The sequence below is a fragment of the Salarias fasciatus genome, chromosome 8, assembly GCF_902148845.1.
Source record: "Salarias fasciatus chromosome 8, fSalaFa1.1, whole genome shotgun sequence".
Taxonomy (NCBI): Eukaryota; Metazoa; Chordata; class Actinopteri; order Blenniiformes; family Blenniidae; genus Salarias; species Salarias fasciatus.
This window is the reverse complement of record NC_043752.1, coordinates 9031059-9046649: the sequence shown is the minus strand read 5'-3', so window position 1 is coordinate 9046649 and position 15591 is coordinate 9031059. Positions and strand designations below refer to the sequence as shown.

Below are 15591 nucleotides of genomic sequence, written 5' to 3'. Positions count from 1 at the left end.
ATGTTCCCCTGTGGGAGTGTCCTCCGGAGACCTGGCATCGACGTTCGCAGTTATGCAGATGATACACAGCTGTACACGTCTCCTCGTGACACATTTTAAAGTACAGAAAAAAAAAAATTGTTTTTTCCATGTATTTTTTTCTCTATTCATTTATACGTGCACGTTTCATCTATTGAACCTGCTGCTGTACCCAGCGTCCCCCGTTGATATCAGTGGAGTAATTATTTTAACTGACTCCCAGTACAATCGGTCTGATTAACTCTCTGTTCTCTCGCCCTTATCAGGCATCTGAACCAACCGCTTCTTCCCAATTAAACTGAGAGCTCAGGGCTGTTTGGACTGGACCAGTCAATTAATTGACGCTTTCATTGCGATGAACCTACATTTATATTGTCCTCTCATCATGCCCGCTCAGCATTACACACTGAAGCCTTATCAGAGCTCTCTATAACACACACACTCGAAAAGGGACGAAGGGAAATTTCATAATGAAGTGAAAAATCAGAACAAGCTGATCAAACCTCCGCAGGAAAATCTCGTTTTCCATCGAACGGTCTGACACCTCATGTGTGCTAATCAAGGGCCATTGATCCGAACTGGGACCGCCACAGCGGCGAGCCATTGTGCTCCACTCGACATTCATGGTTCATTGTTCACGCCGCGTGTTTTCTTTCACACTCGATCTTCCTGTGCTAACCTGCTGCACTTTTAACCATTAAACGGACCTCTAAACCGAGCCAGCTCTGGCGAAAAGCATCACTCTGAACCTAAAAACACAACCTGGGGTTGAAAGCCTCCTGGTCCAGGGTGGATGAAGCCACGTGCCATGCCGCCCAGTTTGACCCTTTAAATGAATTCAATTGGCTTTCTGAGTTGATCAGCGGATAAATAAGCAGGGTTTGATTTGCTGTGCGAGTTATTGAGTCGAACTGTTTCCCCCGCGGCTCTGATTGGGATGTCGCTGTATGTTTCACTTAGTTCGAGGTGGGAATAAGTGACACACGTCGATTTGAGTCGTTTCAGTGGCATCTAACAGTGAAACGTCGCTATATGGAAAGAAGCGAAGGGCTGTTCCCTCAGCAGTCTAAACCTACAGTAGTTTGATGTTCATCTGTGCTTATGCTCTTTTAGACAGTCCTGTGTTTCATCACAAATTGCATCCAACCATTATTTCAAGTGAGTTGACAGTGGAACAGAATAAGACGGCTGTGCATTCAGTTTTCTTGCTCACAGTGAGTGTTTAATGTGCACAGCTCCGCCGCTCTACTGCTGACACCTTTCAAACCAGCAGGTGTAAGAACAAAACTCTCCTCCCCTCCGTTTCTGCCTCCCACTTTCCTCACTGATCCCTCTCTCCGGCTCCCCCATCGCCCGTCCGCGCAAATGTCAGCCTTCACATCGTCTGCTATCAAAGGCTCGGCAGCCGCAGCAGGATCCCCGTAACCTGACTGCTCCTCTCACATCACGCCGCCCCGCGCCAAAAGACGGAGGCCGAGAAACTTCTGCACTCTCCGGGTCACACACTGTGGAGCTTGAAACAAACGCTCGCCGTGTGTCCCTGGGTTTGGCTTCACTGGGACTTTTTGGACAGAGTTACAACTGAACGGTTAATTTGCTTCAAACTGGATCCATTCGAGCTCCTTTTGACCCCGACGACCCGATTTTAAACAAGCACCATGTTTAATTTGTTCTTCAAGCAGTGGGCATTCTGAACATGATCAGAGCAGGAGTGATTAAAGATCCTGCGTGGCTGCTGTCAGTGGGGTGTTTAACACAGAGGAGATCTTCAGCCCGCTGGAGCTCACTGCGCTTAGTCAGCGTCGTGGCCTCAGGACTTGAATCTGCTCCGTGCATGGGCGAGAACCTGAGAGTGTGAGGGGGATTTGACACCGCAGTTTCACAATTTCCATAACCACCATTAGCGTAGCCTGCTCACATCCTTTCTTTGTGCTTCTAAATCAAGCATGCTTGACTCAATTCCAGCTGTTCCTGTTATTCTGATCTTTGAAAAGCTCTAAAATGTGGTAAAATGTCCAACTCTCAGGAGAGAAACAGCATTTTTGTAGGTAAAAATCAGTCGTTTTCCTTACAATGGCGCCATCTTGTGGCTATTCTCTGAACAACCAGAACAACTTCAACCCAGTTCACTCTGTGCATAACCAGATCAAACTGCTGCTGTTCAGACGTTTGTGATATTTTCATTATGTTATTGTGCCATAAAAGAAACCAGACATGTTTTTTGTTGTTTTTACAGTATATTTATTTTTTTATTTTCTTTTTTAAAAAAAAAAAGACAAGGTCCAAGTGTTTTGGAAGCCCCGCCCTCAGCCCGTGTTCCCCGCTGGCGGGCTCAACTCAAAAGCAGCCAGCAAAGAAAAATAGTCATATGGACAATCGATAATATACACCCCATATACAGCAATACATAGTGGTCTACCATAATGTTACCAATAATACGCAGCCTCCAATAAGGCTTCTATTCAAACTGTTGCCACTGATATGGTTCATTTCAACAGCAACACTCAACCAGTGAAGGTTTGTTTTTTTTTTTTTTTTCATGACTAGTGCGGGCGGGGTTCAGGTTGTGGTGTTGAGGCCGGCCACAGCTGCCTTTGTTTCTCTCCAACACACACCGAGATGGGGCCGGGGACCTGAACGCCCTCCTTTAAACCAATCAGATTCAGCATAAGTGCAAAGTTCAGGAGGCACTGACACTCGAGCCCGAGAGGGACTCGAACCAGTCGGACCGAAATATGTTTTGGTGACCTACAGCTAGTGACTGACCCCGGTTATGTAACGCGGGCCGGGACAGAGGAAAACGGGCGAGAAGCAGTCGGCTGGGACGAGCTAAATTCAAGAAGTCCACTTCAGTTCCACCACGTTCAAGTCCTTTGTATGAAACGAGCTCCTGCGTCTCCTGCGTCTCTGTCCGCCGGCCCGGTCCGCAGTAACAGCCGAAGACGGGGTGAAGTGAATGCGAGTGTGCGTGCGACTGCATGTGCCGGTGAAGGTATCTGTGCAGTGATTGAAGACAGAGCCTGTACACAGTGTGAGCGACCGCGTGTGCGTGTGAGCGCGAGCGCGCCGGCTACAGACACGACTCCCAGTGCAGCTGCAGGTCCGTGCTGTCCAGGAAGTCGGCCGAGAAGACGCTGGGCGGCGTGTGCGGCGCCAGCGGGCCCAGACTCGTGCCCCCGTCTCCGGCCCCGCCCCCGCCTCCGCTCCCCCCTCCTCTCCCGCCGCCGGCGCTCCCGCCCCCTCCGCCGCCGCTCCCCACCATGGAGATGTCCAGCCAGTCCATGCTGTCCAGGGCGGGGTCGCCGAAGTCCACCCCCTCTGAGAAGCCCAGGTCGGACGTGTCCATGGGGGAGGGGGGGTGGTCCAGGATGCTGGGCGCGCTCAGCATCTGGCTGTGGAGGTCGTCGAACAGCGCCAGGCCGCCGTTGGGGTCCATGCCCAGCAGCGGGGGGGCCGTCGAGCCCTCCAGGAAGTCCTCCAGTCGCCCGCCGTCCACGCAGGGCGACGGCACGGCGGGCTGCGGGGACACGAGGGGCTCCGTGGGCGTGGGGGGGGAGAGGTGGAGGGGGGACGTGGCGGCTGACGGGGAGGGGGGGTCCGAGTGAAGCGGGGCGAGGGAGGGGTCCGGGTTGGCCTTGAAGCCGGGGATTTCTGGGAAGAGACGGAGAAGAAAGTGAAAGGCGTGAGACGGGAAACACACCGAGCTCGGTCCGACCGGGTCAGCGCTGCGTTACCTCCGCTCTTCAGCAGGATGTCGAACAGGTCGTCCATCTGCTGGCTGTTCACCCCGTTCTCCTGCTGACAGACAAACGCTTCAGCTCTGCTGTCCAGCAGCAACACCCGAGACTGTGCACAGTGTCACCCAGCACGCACGCACGCACGCACGCACGCACGCACGCACGCTCACTTTGTTCTGTTTTCTTTTCGTCTTCATTTCCTCAAAACTGGTTGTTCATTTATCATTTTGTCTTTGAAATTTAATACAAATGAAAATATTTTTAATTTTTTTTAACTTGTTCCCAGCATTTTTTTCCCCAAAATTTATTTTAAATATAATTTTTATATTATTTTATTCTGCTTTGTCCCTTAATGTTTAGTTATTTGACATTTTTTAGAACATTTTTCTTATTTCACATGAAAAAATTATATTCTTAGCATATTTTAAACTAATTCGTTTTCTTAACTTTTTCTATCAATATTTTCATTCTCAGCATAGTTTTTTTTCAAACTACAGGTTTCTCTAATTTCTCCATCGTTTAATAATCTAATCTTCATTTTTAACACTGCTATGTACTCAATACTGTCAAACAATCCATTAAAATCCATAAAACTTTTTCCTTTTCTCTTGACTCATGATTTCATTTCTATTCTTAACAACAGTAAAAATCCTTCGTTTTGTATGATTTCATTCATTCATCAGCCTGATGAATACGGACACAAATGCATTTAAATAAGAAATAAATCAATGAATTGATTTGAATTCTCAATCTGAAAGCAGCATGGCTACAGCCATGCAATGCATTCTGGGAATTCAGCTCATCAGGAATAAACACACAGCAGAAGTCAGAGGAGCAGATGGAGAATGGAGGCACAGGCAGAGAGAAGAAGCAGATCGATACTGCAGGAGGGGTGGAGAGAGAGGAGGCGCTGGAGGACGTACTGTGGAGCGCTGAGGAGGAGGGGAGGTGGTGGGTTTGGGAGAGGGAGGGGTGAAGAGCGTGTGCCGGTCGTACGGCGGACACACCTCCTCTCTCTGCCGGGTGGCGTGATGAAGAGGTGGAAACGAGAGAAGAGAAGAAACAAGGAGAGAGTTTAATGTGTGGCGGGCGGAGGTGGCAGGGGAGAGGACGGCTCGCCGGGAGTCACCTTCAGGGACGAAATCAAGCTGCTTTGGCTTTCGGCGTCCGAGGCGTCATCGAAGAACGGCTGCAGGCTGGGCGGAGCGGTGGCCGACTGGCCGGGCGGGGGGGCGCCGTTTGTGTCCAGGTGGAGCCCCGGTTTCTGGCCCTGATGGAGGAGAGGGGCAAATATTTCAAAATCCGTCCTTTCTTTTCTTTTTATTCTCACATGGTGACCCCTTGTGGCAGAATGAAACAACTACAAGAGTAAAAACTGGGGAACTTGGTGAGAGATTGTGTCGTACCTTTTTCACTGGCTGCTTCACCGGCTCGGCCTCCGGCTGCTCTTTGGATTGGCTGACAGTGCTGGGGAGTTTACTGGGCGTTGACTGCAACCTCTTAAAAAAAAAAAAAAACACCACAAAAAAACAGCAGATGAAGATTCTGTTTTACACTTTAGCTTCAGAACAGCCGCTGCGGTCCACACCTGCAGGGTGATTCGCCCGTTGGTTTTGGCCAATGAGGACACTCCGTTCTGCCCGTCCGGCGCGTGGCTGGTGAGAGCGATCAGGTAGTGGTTCCCGTTGCTGTCGGTCACCAGGGTGGGCGTGCCGTTGGCCTTCAGCAGGTCTAAAGAGATGGCCTGGGTGTGGAGGGAAGAGCCGTTCTGCTGGTTGATGATGACCGGAGTCACCTGGAGACGGAGGAGGACAGCAGGTGTCACTATTGGCCCCGCATGAGGCTGATTATCTTCCTCTATCAGCAGAAAACATGCTAGAAGAAGACTGATGAAGCATGGAGGAGCTCCAGCATGCCCTGAGGGATTACTATTTAGTTTTGCTCTAGATTATTTTGAATATAGACATTTTATAAAACTTTTTAGCTCGTTTAGCTTGTCTTTTGTTTTAATGATTGATAATTCTTCACCTATTAAACACACATATAAGATAATGATGACTAGGATATTAGTTTTTACATTTATTTCCCTATTTGAATTGCTTTTTCTTCCTCTGCAGCGTTGTAACTTTAAATTGCTCGTGGGCGTGAGAGTGATTTTGCTCCGTCAGTCGTATCACAGTTATAATTATGAAGGGCCTCTTTGCAAACCATTAATTTTCTTAATTTAGGAGAAGAACTCAAAAAAGCACCTTGAGGTTGATCAATAGAGCAATATTCTTGTCTGATAGCTGCACAGATGACCCGCCACTTCCTTCCTTCTAGTGACTGATCTCCAGTTCTCATGGTCTCCTGTTCTGGTTACCTGTTGCGTGGTGGCGGCCGCCGGCTGCTGCTGCTTCAGCTGCTGCCTCTGCTGCTTCCTCTGCTGGGTCGGGTTTGCCGCGGGCTTCAGACTGGCCTGGTTCTGAATCTGCACTTGGATCTGCTTGAGCTGGACAGGGCTCTTCTGCTGAAGCTGGGCCGGCCTCTGTTTCAGCTGGGCCAGCTTCTGCTGCGCCTGCAGCTGCTTCTGCTGGGTCTGCTGGATGATGAGCTGCTGCAGCTGCTGCTGCTGCTGCAGCAGGATCTGGGCGTCCTTCTTCTGCTGCTGCTGCTGCTGCTGTTTTTGAGGCGCCACCTTGGCCTCTGAGACTTTCTGCGGCTGCTGCTTCTGCTGTTCGGCTTGCTGAACCTGCAGCCGGTGGATCTGCTGCAGCCTGAGCAGGGTCTCCTGGGAGCACTGCATCGGCTGGGCCGCCTTCTTCGCCGGGGTCTCCTCCGTTACTCCCTCCATGTCCTCCTCGGGCTCGGCCTCTTTCTTCACCGTCAGCACGATGGTGTTAGGGAGCGACGCAGGCTGAACAGCCGAGGCTTTTATCAGCGTCTGAAGCTTCACCTCCGAGGACGTCCTGCTTTTCTCACTTCCTTCCTTCTTCACCACCACGCCACCCCCCGCCTTGCCCTGCTCCAGCTGGGACCTGAGGGTCTCCACCAGCCTCTGCTTCTGCCTCAGCATTTTCGTCAGCTCCTCGATCTGCTTGTCTTTCTCTTGGAGCATCTGGTCTTTGTCCATGCAGGACGTGTCCATGGCCACTCCGGACGGCGGCTCTGCGGCCTGGACGGCCGCCGGCGAAGGCTGGGACAGACCGCAGGAGCTCTGGCTCTCCTCTTTCACCGCAGAGAGCGGCTGTGAGAGAGGGGAGGCGCCGGTGGGCTGCTGAGGAGACGGGTGGAGGGTGAGCTGAGTCAGGGGAGAGCTCACCTGGACAAAGAGAAAAATGACAGCGGCAGGTTAAAATTCTGAACATTCAGAACTGAAAACACAAGTCTGATATGCATATGACCAAAATATAACACGTTTCCAAATCAAAAACCCCTGAGTTGGTCCTCTGATTCAGAGAAACAGGAACTTTATCGAAGGCTTTAACACGTGGTTCTCACCATCTCTCCAAACATGTCTCCGCTGCAGCTGGTTTCGTCGGGGCTCATCCCGGCCAATGACCTCTCGGACGGCGTCGGTGACACCGGGGGGCTGGAGCTGGTGCTTCCAAACCGCATCACCCGGCCCGGCACCGCCTGAGCCAACGAGGACAGCGCCAGCTTGAAGCCGCTCTCGGCCGGCTGCTGGTCGTGTCCCGGAACTGTGGCCGGAGGAGATGTGCTGATGCCGACGGCGGCAACAGCGGCGCCCGGCTGACCCGTTCCGTTCCTCACTATCGCTGCCATGCCGCCATTTTGCTCTTGGTAGTTGCGGAGCCTCTCGAGGAGGTCGTTCTTGGTGCCCGAAACGGTCAAGCCACGCAATTTCAGTTCTTGTTTCAACTCGGCGACCTGGAGGATGAGAAACCGCGTCGATCCTCAAACCGCCGCAGCTGACTCAACGTGTGAGGAGAAACGAGGCCGGGCTGGACTATACCTTGAACTCGTCCAGGTTGGCCGGCAGGGCGGCCGGCTTGGCTCCTCCCGGGGCCGCCTGGCTCTGGCGGGCAGCTCCGCTCTGCCCGGCGGGGGTGGCGGGGGCGCTGGCGGAGTGGATGCTGCGCGACGGCGAGGGACCCGAGTTGGCGGCGGGCGCCTGATCCGTTTGCGGCCTGGAAAGACAAAGCGGACAGGTGCGATCAGTAAGCCGGTTGGTTTGTGCGATGAGGCCCACGCGCTCGACGCTCACTTGGGCGGGGCGGGCAGGATGGTGTGGTAGTTGTAGTGCTGCTGCTGCTGGCTGAGGATCTGCAGCTGCAGGAAGAGCTGCTGCTGCTGCAGCAGCTTGGCGTAGGACGAGTCCATCGCGGGCGGGCGCTCCTTGTCGGCCTTCTGGTCCGGAGGGATGTACTGGTGGTACTTCAGCTTCTTCACCTGCAGCCGGACGGAGGAGAGGTTCAGAGGTGACTTGAGCCGCCAGGATGAAGGGTTTTATCCTGCCTCGGTTTACGCGAGTTAATGACAGGCATTCAAAATGCATTAAGCCCTGGAGCCTCCGCTTTAAGGGCCAGAGGTGGAGTGAGTGCTTTACAGACGGAGCCATTGTTTCCAAGAACCGCCAAGTAAATTAAAATGCTGAGTATTAAAATGCACACCGACAAGACAAAATCACAGCACGTCCAAATTCAGAAGGGGCCAGACTTAAACAGCAGGACTTAACGGCTTCTTCATGGAATAAGAGTGAAGTGAACTCAGTCTGTAAATATAGAAATCATACTAAAAACATGAATAACAACGACTTCCATTATTCTGGTCTGACGACAATGAAGCTTCACTGTATCTGTTCCTCTTTTAGTCCAGATTTCTCCTGATATGATTCTCAAATGTCAGAAAAAAACCTGAAAGTGACATGACAGAGGGGAACGGGTACTAGCGTTCAATTTTAAAAGAAGAAACATTTAAAAAAGCCTTTGTTTCTGAATATGCATTGGGGGCAATCTAAATACTTTAAAACTAAAGTGCTGTTGAAAAGCGATGGTGACAACTGCCTTCGTGGCGCGGTGCTTCATAATTTATGCGCGCTCACAGTCGAAGCAGTAAATCCGGTGTCGGTGCGGGCTGAGATGGAAATGAGAGGCGGACGTGTCTGACCTTGGGTTTGTTGTCCTTTGCTTTCTTCGATCTGTGCGGAGGACGGTCCGAACTCGTCTTAGCCTGAGACTGCAGACAGGAGGTCGTGAGGAACGAGGTTAGGTCTGCTCCAAATACAGATCAGGAAACTATGGAGGGTCTCGTTAAAAAAAAAAGAAAAAAAATCAGCTCACCTTGACCTGTCCAGGAGGCCGGGAGGTCAAAATTGTCCCATTTGTCATTTTGGGGAGAGGAGAGGAGTCTGAACCGTTGAATTGTGGGAGTGGCGGCGGCGGCGGGGGAGGCGGCGGAGGGGGCTGCGTGAGGAACTGATGAGCAGACGACACCCGAGTTAACTGCGCTCGCGTTTCTACTCATCCACTCTGCTGTGGAATCCGAGCGTCGTCGCACGCCGCCGTCATACCTGTGTGGGTGAAATGTCCCCGCCCGGGGACAGCACGTCGGAGGGGGACAGCTGGGGGACGGCACTGAGCGGAGAGTCGTGATTGGTCAGCTGATCGGGCGAGAGCGCGTCGCTGCTGTCCTCGTCTAAAGACGAACTCTCTCCTCCGGCTCCCTTCGGCGAGTCTGTGACGGAGCAGAAACGTTTCAAACACTTTCAAACGCCACACGGACGTGGGAACCTTCCGGGTCAGACGGAACAGCAGCTTGGTCTCCGTGCAACAGTCAAACGAAGTCGCCGCTGTTTAGCAATCCGCAGTGACTAATTTTAGAGAAGTTATACAACCGTGTATGTTCTGTGTCTCACGTTTCAAAACAGGACCGTGTCCAAACGAAGCCGCTGTGTAACCTCCGGAGCGCTCGCTCGGCCCGCTCTTAACGGGCGTGACGGTTGCCGGCCAGATGTTGAAACTGCAGCGGCGACCGAGGCTGACTGAGGCCGGTCTTTAACTTGATCGTTCTTACCCAGGGGCGAGTGCTGCGGTGGGACGCCGACGGACAGGATGTTCTTGTGCACCAGCTCGATGGGACCCGGCCGGTGGGAGATCTTGTCGTTGAGGTCGTCCGCCAGGCGCGCCCGCTTGAGCTGCAGCTGCTTGGCTTGCAGGGACGGCTCCGCCGACGTCTCTGTGGGGGACGCGGCGAGACGTCAAGGAAGCGAACGGAATGGTGAAGAGCTTTTTATTCTAATGTGGAAGTGAGGTCTGCAAACACTGTTGCGCCCTTTAAAAAAAAAAAAAAAAAAAAAAAAGAGTGCCCGTTTCTGTGGATCTACTCAGAAGGGCCTCAGAGGAAGTTTGCTGAAGAACAGACAGTACCCAAACCCGCACACTGATTTCACCCGCAAGAAATCACACGTAACTGCAGATTACAGTTCGCATTGGAAAAGCCTTGTGTGGAAAACTTTTCATTACAAACTGATTTCACAGTGCTGACTGAACTCCTCAAAATAAGGAAAAATAACAGTTTCAGCTTTACTGGAAGCAAAGGGCTCCATTTTCTTCACATTTTGCTTCTTTTCGCAGAGGTTTCATGTGAATTCAGAAAGTTGTGTTTTCAGTGGCTCTGTCCACCAAAAGCACCAAAAATGCGGTGAAAGTTTTTTGCATTTTCACTCATCGACGTCACGTAAACGACTCCTGACGCAGCAGTAAACCTGAGTGTTGAAACTCACCCTCCAGGATGTGCATCCTGACCAGCTCCGAGCGCTCCGGGCGACACCGGATCTTCCTCTTCAGGTAGTCCTCGGTCTGGTGGGCGAAGGATAGGGGGAAGAGAATGAAAAACAATAAAAACACACGACACACTGCCGCCACCTCATGCATGAAGGTGGCAAAATTATTCGTAGAATAATTATACTGGAACCAGCAAACTCACTAACTTCTGCATTCACAGTCTGTCTTTCAGCAATACTACTATACTTTTTTTTCCATGTCTTTTAGGGGGGAAAGTTCTTTTGTTGTATGCTGCACAAGTCACTTTGTAATAAACCTCTAAAAAAACCAAAAACACACAAAAAAATAACAGGTGTAACTAATAACAACTGTATTACTACTGCAGATCTTCAAACAATTGCCCAATAACGATATGATGCATCATATTCCAAATCTTGCGTAATAAAGCATGTTGACGTTGACAGCTCATTCGACACTTGAGCATTTAAATAACATGTTGCTCATGCTGTGTCGAGTAAGCACTCAGTGCACTGGGAGATTCGGATGTCTGCAGAAGCATCGTGCTCCTCCAGAGAGAGCGTATCCCTCTTAACACTCACCCGCGCTCGCTCCAGACTCCTCCGCTGTTCGTGAAAGGCTGCCGGGCTCTTCAGTGCTGCAAGGAGAGGGAGGGGTGGGGGGGTGAATGCAGCTCAGACGGATTCTGATGGGAGCCGTGATGCTCCTCTCAGCAAAGTGTCTACAGCAGCGGACAGGCTGGAAGCGGAAGGTCAGAGGAGCTCTTCTTCTACACCGCTCAGATAACGGAGCAGCGGGCTGACGAGCCTTTCGATTAGGGCGGTGAAGCCGATGTCAAATTACACCCAGTCGGTGCTTCAGCCTCAGCGTTCACGTACAGGATGTAGCTGCTTGCACACGGTTCGTTTTCGGACTGTCAACCAACAAAGCTCCACAAAGATAGAAAGAAACAATTCTTTCAACTCTTGGAATGGAGGAAGGATGGACAGACTCGGTGTAAAAACATGTTCATTCTGAGCTGCGACTGCTTGTAGAGAACCTGCTGAACATGGGTGGGTTGTGTGAAAGTCTGTGGTATTTCTGTGAGAAAATACAAAATAGTTGCACTTTGTATATAATCAGCCAGTGACGATGTATGTCAAAAAACCTGCACACCCATAGATTTCTGGAATGTATGTCATATTTCAATATTTAGATATAATTCAGATCTTATACATATTGTTCTTAATGCAGCTGAGTGATGAGAATCAAGATGGAGAAGTTCAACAAACTTTACTCTCTCTTTCTTTTAGGTGTTTCAGCACATATGAAGAATGTTTAATATTCTTCCAGTTTGACATCATTTGACTCCAAAGAGACATTTTCAGACAAACGATGACTTCCAGTTCGTATTACGGAAGGATATTGGGAGGACGGTGGCGGTTATGCTGTAACGAGGACAGATTGTCTGATTGGTCAAGATCATGTGAAATCCACTGCCGTGTGTGTGTGTGTGTGTGTGTGTGTGTGTGTGTGTGTGTGTGTGTGTGTGTGTGTGTGTGTGTGTGTGTGTGTGGTTACAGCCGAGCATTGAGTGTATGTGTGCCACAGCTGACAGGGTGGACAGGTGGGGGGCATTCCTCTGGTGGTAATCTCGTCATTTGAAGCAGATCTACAGACCAGTTGTCCCACAATAAAACTGCATCAAACCCCGTCCTGATAGCTCCTCTACCAGCTGCTCACACACACATTTGGTGAAATTGGATGAGCGTCCTGTTCGTACATTGTGTCCACATTGTTTTTGATGAAGAATTAACTTATTCATTAGTCTATTATGAGTTCTTCTCTTCTCATGTTATCTGTAAGCCGACACAGACCATCTAAAATAATAGAAACTGACAACATGAGTAGGTTCATGCGCCGGTAGACATCTGACTCTTTTGACATTATCCGAACAAGTAAAAAAGGAACTGAAATCTATTGGTACTCCACAAGATTTGCAAATCTGTTTTTGTAAGTGGGCACAACGCTGTGTGAGTATGACCTTCTCTAAAACTCCACAACCCACGGCTCTGACCCTGTGAAGATACTCCCGTCTTGCACTGGCCAACTTTAGCAGGGAACAGAAATCAAGCAAAAATGAAAAGATTAAGAAATGCTCGAGAGAAGTCTGGAACTTCAGGAAAACGGTGATGATTTTCTGTTTTCGAAAGTGAAGTGCCTGGCTCAAAAACCCAGTGTTTCCTGACAGACGGGAGGTGGAAAGTTGCTCATTCACACCGCCTTCGGCTGCAAAACCAGTGTGAGGATTTGGTTGCACAGTAGAAACTGACCCTGTCTCAGTTCCCAGCTCCTCTCGTCTCTTCTGCACGAGGGAGAGAGCGTGTTCACGCCATTGTCGCACGCAAAAGATTCGAACAAAACTAAAACTGGTGAAGCAGCTTTCTATTTTTGTTGTTTTTTTGTCAGCTGTGGGTCTTGACATGTAAAACGGCCTTTGCTCTGCTTCACTGCGCCTCAAAGGAATGGCCTTGTGTTCAAAGGTTTGCAGGCTCGCGTGTATTTTTATTTCTTTTTGTCTGCACAGAGAAGCAGCTTGACAGTGAAACGCTGTCAGCGCTCGATGCTAAAGCGGCTCCTTCCCTTCCCGCAGTCGTGCATTCTCAATTTGTTAAGCAGAATGAAACAGGTGAGAGGCACCAGGAGCTGATTTGCCTGCTGATTCTCTGAAGGACGGGTTTCAGTAAGGGCCAATAGCGTCAGCTGATCGACGTTTTCACCACAGTCAAACAGTTTCAACAACAAAGCCAGTCACTCTTCACCGACCAGCCTGCGTGAGTTCAAGGAGGAATTACACGTTATCCTTGATGCCATTTTGTTTTATTTCCCTCAGTGCAAGCAGTTTGTTCTCATTTATCCTTCAGGAATATCAGCTGATGGAAGAAAAGTCAGGCCTGATGAGCTTTTAACATCTTTATTGAGCTGTGGGAAATACTGATGATTTAACTGATGAGCACCGAGCTCGGCTCCACAAAGAAGCCTTTGTTTTTAAAGTGGCCCTTCAGGACAACTCATTTGGCAAGTAATCGAGTAACTAATCTACATCTGCGGAGGACGTTTCCCTGAGTCCCCGTCTTGATCCTGCAGCTTGTATCTTCATTCCAAGATAACAAGCGACACTGATGACTCGTAGGTTTTATGGCGAGGAGTTGGTGGTTTGATGCCCTGCGACATGGAGTCACTAGGTAAGATGTGACCTCTCCAAAGTGTACTGTGCCTTTGCACTCGCCAGTCTGTCGGGAAAATCTAGTTAAGAGGAAATCTGCATTAACTTTCTTAAATAAAAGCTGGATTAAGGATTATTTCAGTCGTTGCTTGGGTTCTGCTCAAGAGTTTGGGAGATTTTAAACTTCACTCTTTCGCTCGGTCAAAAACACAAACATCTGCTGGTAATTTCAATGTAAGATCGGGATGCTGTGAGGTTCACACCACTGTGGTTTCAACACATTTTTCTTCTTGTTTCCAGTTACGTGGCTGCGGCCGGCCTTTTTGTAAACTCAACCATCTCCGTGGAAACGCAACTTTTCTGCTCTTATGCTGCTGCTGCACACGCTGACCATCGCTGTAGTGAACTCAAGGTTCACAGAGCAGCGACACGACCGCTCGGGAACTCTCAACACAATCGCAGAACATATTGAGGGACAGTCTGCAGCACATGAGTGCATTCGTCTGCCATTTTCGACATTGGTGCCTCGTATCTAAACTGTCCTCCACGACACACACCACCGGACACAATGAGGCACCAGTTCTGAGTTTAATTTAAATGCAAAAAATATTCTGTCTTGCTTAACACAGCCCTGATCGACATTGAAATGAGGGGAAAAAACGTATCTCTCTGCATCTTGTGATGTGCGGAACTCAGAATCAGGAAGTGGATTGAGAAGAAGAGGAAGCTGCCCTACTTGATAACTCAAAGTGGTGCACAGACGCTGCTAAATGTGACACATGCACAACATAAATACTCATACCGGTAAAGCAGATAACATACTGACATTTTCAGAGAAAAGACGGCCCTTTCTGAAGTTGTTCCTCAGACAAAAGCGTCTACCAGTAAATCCCACATACAGTCTGCACATACAGCCCAGCATTAGTATTATGTAAGGACTCGGTGTGTGGCGGTATCTGTTCTGCTGCATGAAGGTGAACCCTTTGAAATGACCTCGGCTGCCTGCTTGAGTTTCTATGAAGCGCCATAATACCACGAAACAGAAGTGTTCCGTTGGTGAGTGAAGTCTGGCTTCTTGTTATGCAGTGTACCTGCACCGCTGTCAGATGCTCTAACAATACACCACTTGTATGCGCGTGTGCAGCTCTGCAGAACTCTGAGGATGAAGACGGTGTAAGGCCGAGACTTACGTGGCATGATCCCTTGGCTGACCAGCTCCTCTCGTGTCCGTCTCTGCTGAAGCTTGAGCTGGAGGACTGCATGGAGACAGCGGAGGCGAGGGGAGACAGAGCGGGGAGAGAGAAGGTCAGTGGCGGCCGCCGACAGTCACACCGCGGAGCTCTAAAAGGCCGGCGAGAGCAGCGGCTCCTTCACCACATGCAGGCAAATAAAAACGATGTAGCGGTGTCACCGCGAGGAGCTGCGCTCTGACACCTGACGCTTCATCCCATTTCACTTCGTTTTTTTTTTTTTTTTTTTGAAGTTACAATGGAGGCGGGCCCAGGAAGTGGAGGGTGTGGTGTCTGCAGACTACCACACACACTTCCTGTTTTACTGTTCAAGGATCCGAGTGGAGAAAAAAAAAAAAAAAAAAAAAAAAAAACTGGCAATAATCAGGGGCAATGATAAATCGATCGCAGTAATAGAATTAATTTAAATTTAAATTACATAAACTGAAATTCATTGCATTTTGAAGTGGAGCAGAGAACCAACTGGCTGATTGAGCCGTCATTTCAAAACAGGAAGTGGCTCGTTACATAACTGAGAGGCCGGGCGAGAGTTTTAAGGAACCCTGAGCAGTACAAAGGTGCACCACGTTTGACCTTTCTGTATGTGGAGGAGCCTCAGCAGCCTCTGAAGTGAATTTAAGATTCAAAAACCTCAGAGG

General features: G+C 49.9%; 1 protein-coding gene across 7 annotated transcripts in view; it reads right to left on the bottom strand.

Moving 5' to 3' along the window:
* Positions 1 to 2266: 2266 nt before the first annotated feature.
* mrtfab (myocardin related transcription factor Ab) overlaps positions 2267 to 15591 on the bottom strand; it is a 33785-nt gene continuing 20460 nt past the window's right edge. For 3 of the 7 annotated variants that reach the window (XM_030097676.1, XM_030097682.1, XM_030097678.1), the window contains 17 exons: positions 14894 to 14959; positions 11080 to 11135; positions 10480 to 10555; positions 9771 to 9932; positions 9268 to 9431; positions 9038 to 9172; positions 8865 to 8933; positions 7963 to 8147; positions 7711 to 7885; positions 7236 to 7625; positions 6118 to 7056; positions 5344 to 5550; positions 5162 to 5254; positions 4885 to 5025; positions 4679 to 4771; positions 3753 to 3816; positions 2267 to 3669 (listed from right to left, as the gene is read on the bottom strand). In XM_030097676.1, the coding sequence (XP_029953536.1) occupies positions 3089 to 3669; positions 3753 to 3816; positions 4679 to 4771; positions 4885 to 5025; positions 5162 to 5254; positions 5344 to 5550; positions 6118 to 7056; positions 7236 to 7625; positions 7711 to 7885; positions 7963 to 8147; positions 8865 to 8933; positions 9038 to 9172; positions 9268 to 9431; positions 9771 to 9932; positions 10480 to 10555; positions 11080 to 11135; positions 14894 to 14959 (3596 nt within the window). In that variant the 3' untranslated portion in view covers positions 2267 to 3088. The remainder of the gene's footprint in view (positions 3670 to 3752; positions 3817 to 4678; positions 4772 to 4884; positions 5026 to 5161; positions 5255 to 5343; positions 5551 to 6117; positions 7057 to 7235; positions 7626 to 7710; positions 7886 to 7962; positions 8148 to 8864; positions 8934 to 9037; positions 9173 to 9267; positions 9432 to 9770; positions 9933 to 10479; positions 10556 to 11079; positions 11136 to 14893; positions 14960 to 15591) is intronic. The other 4 variants (XM_030097679.1, XM_030097681.1, XM_030097677.1 and 1 more) reach the window with 3 other exon arrangements.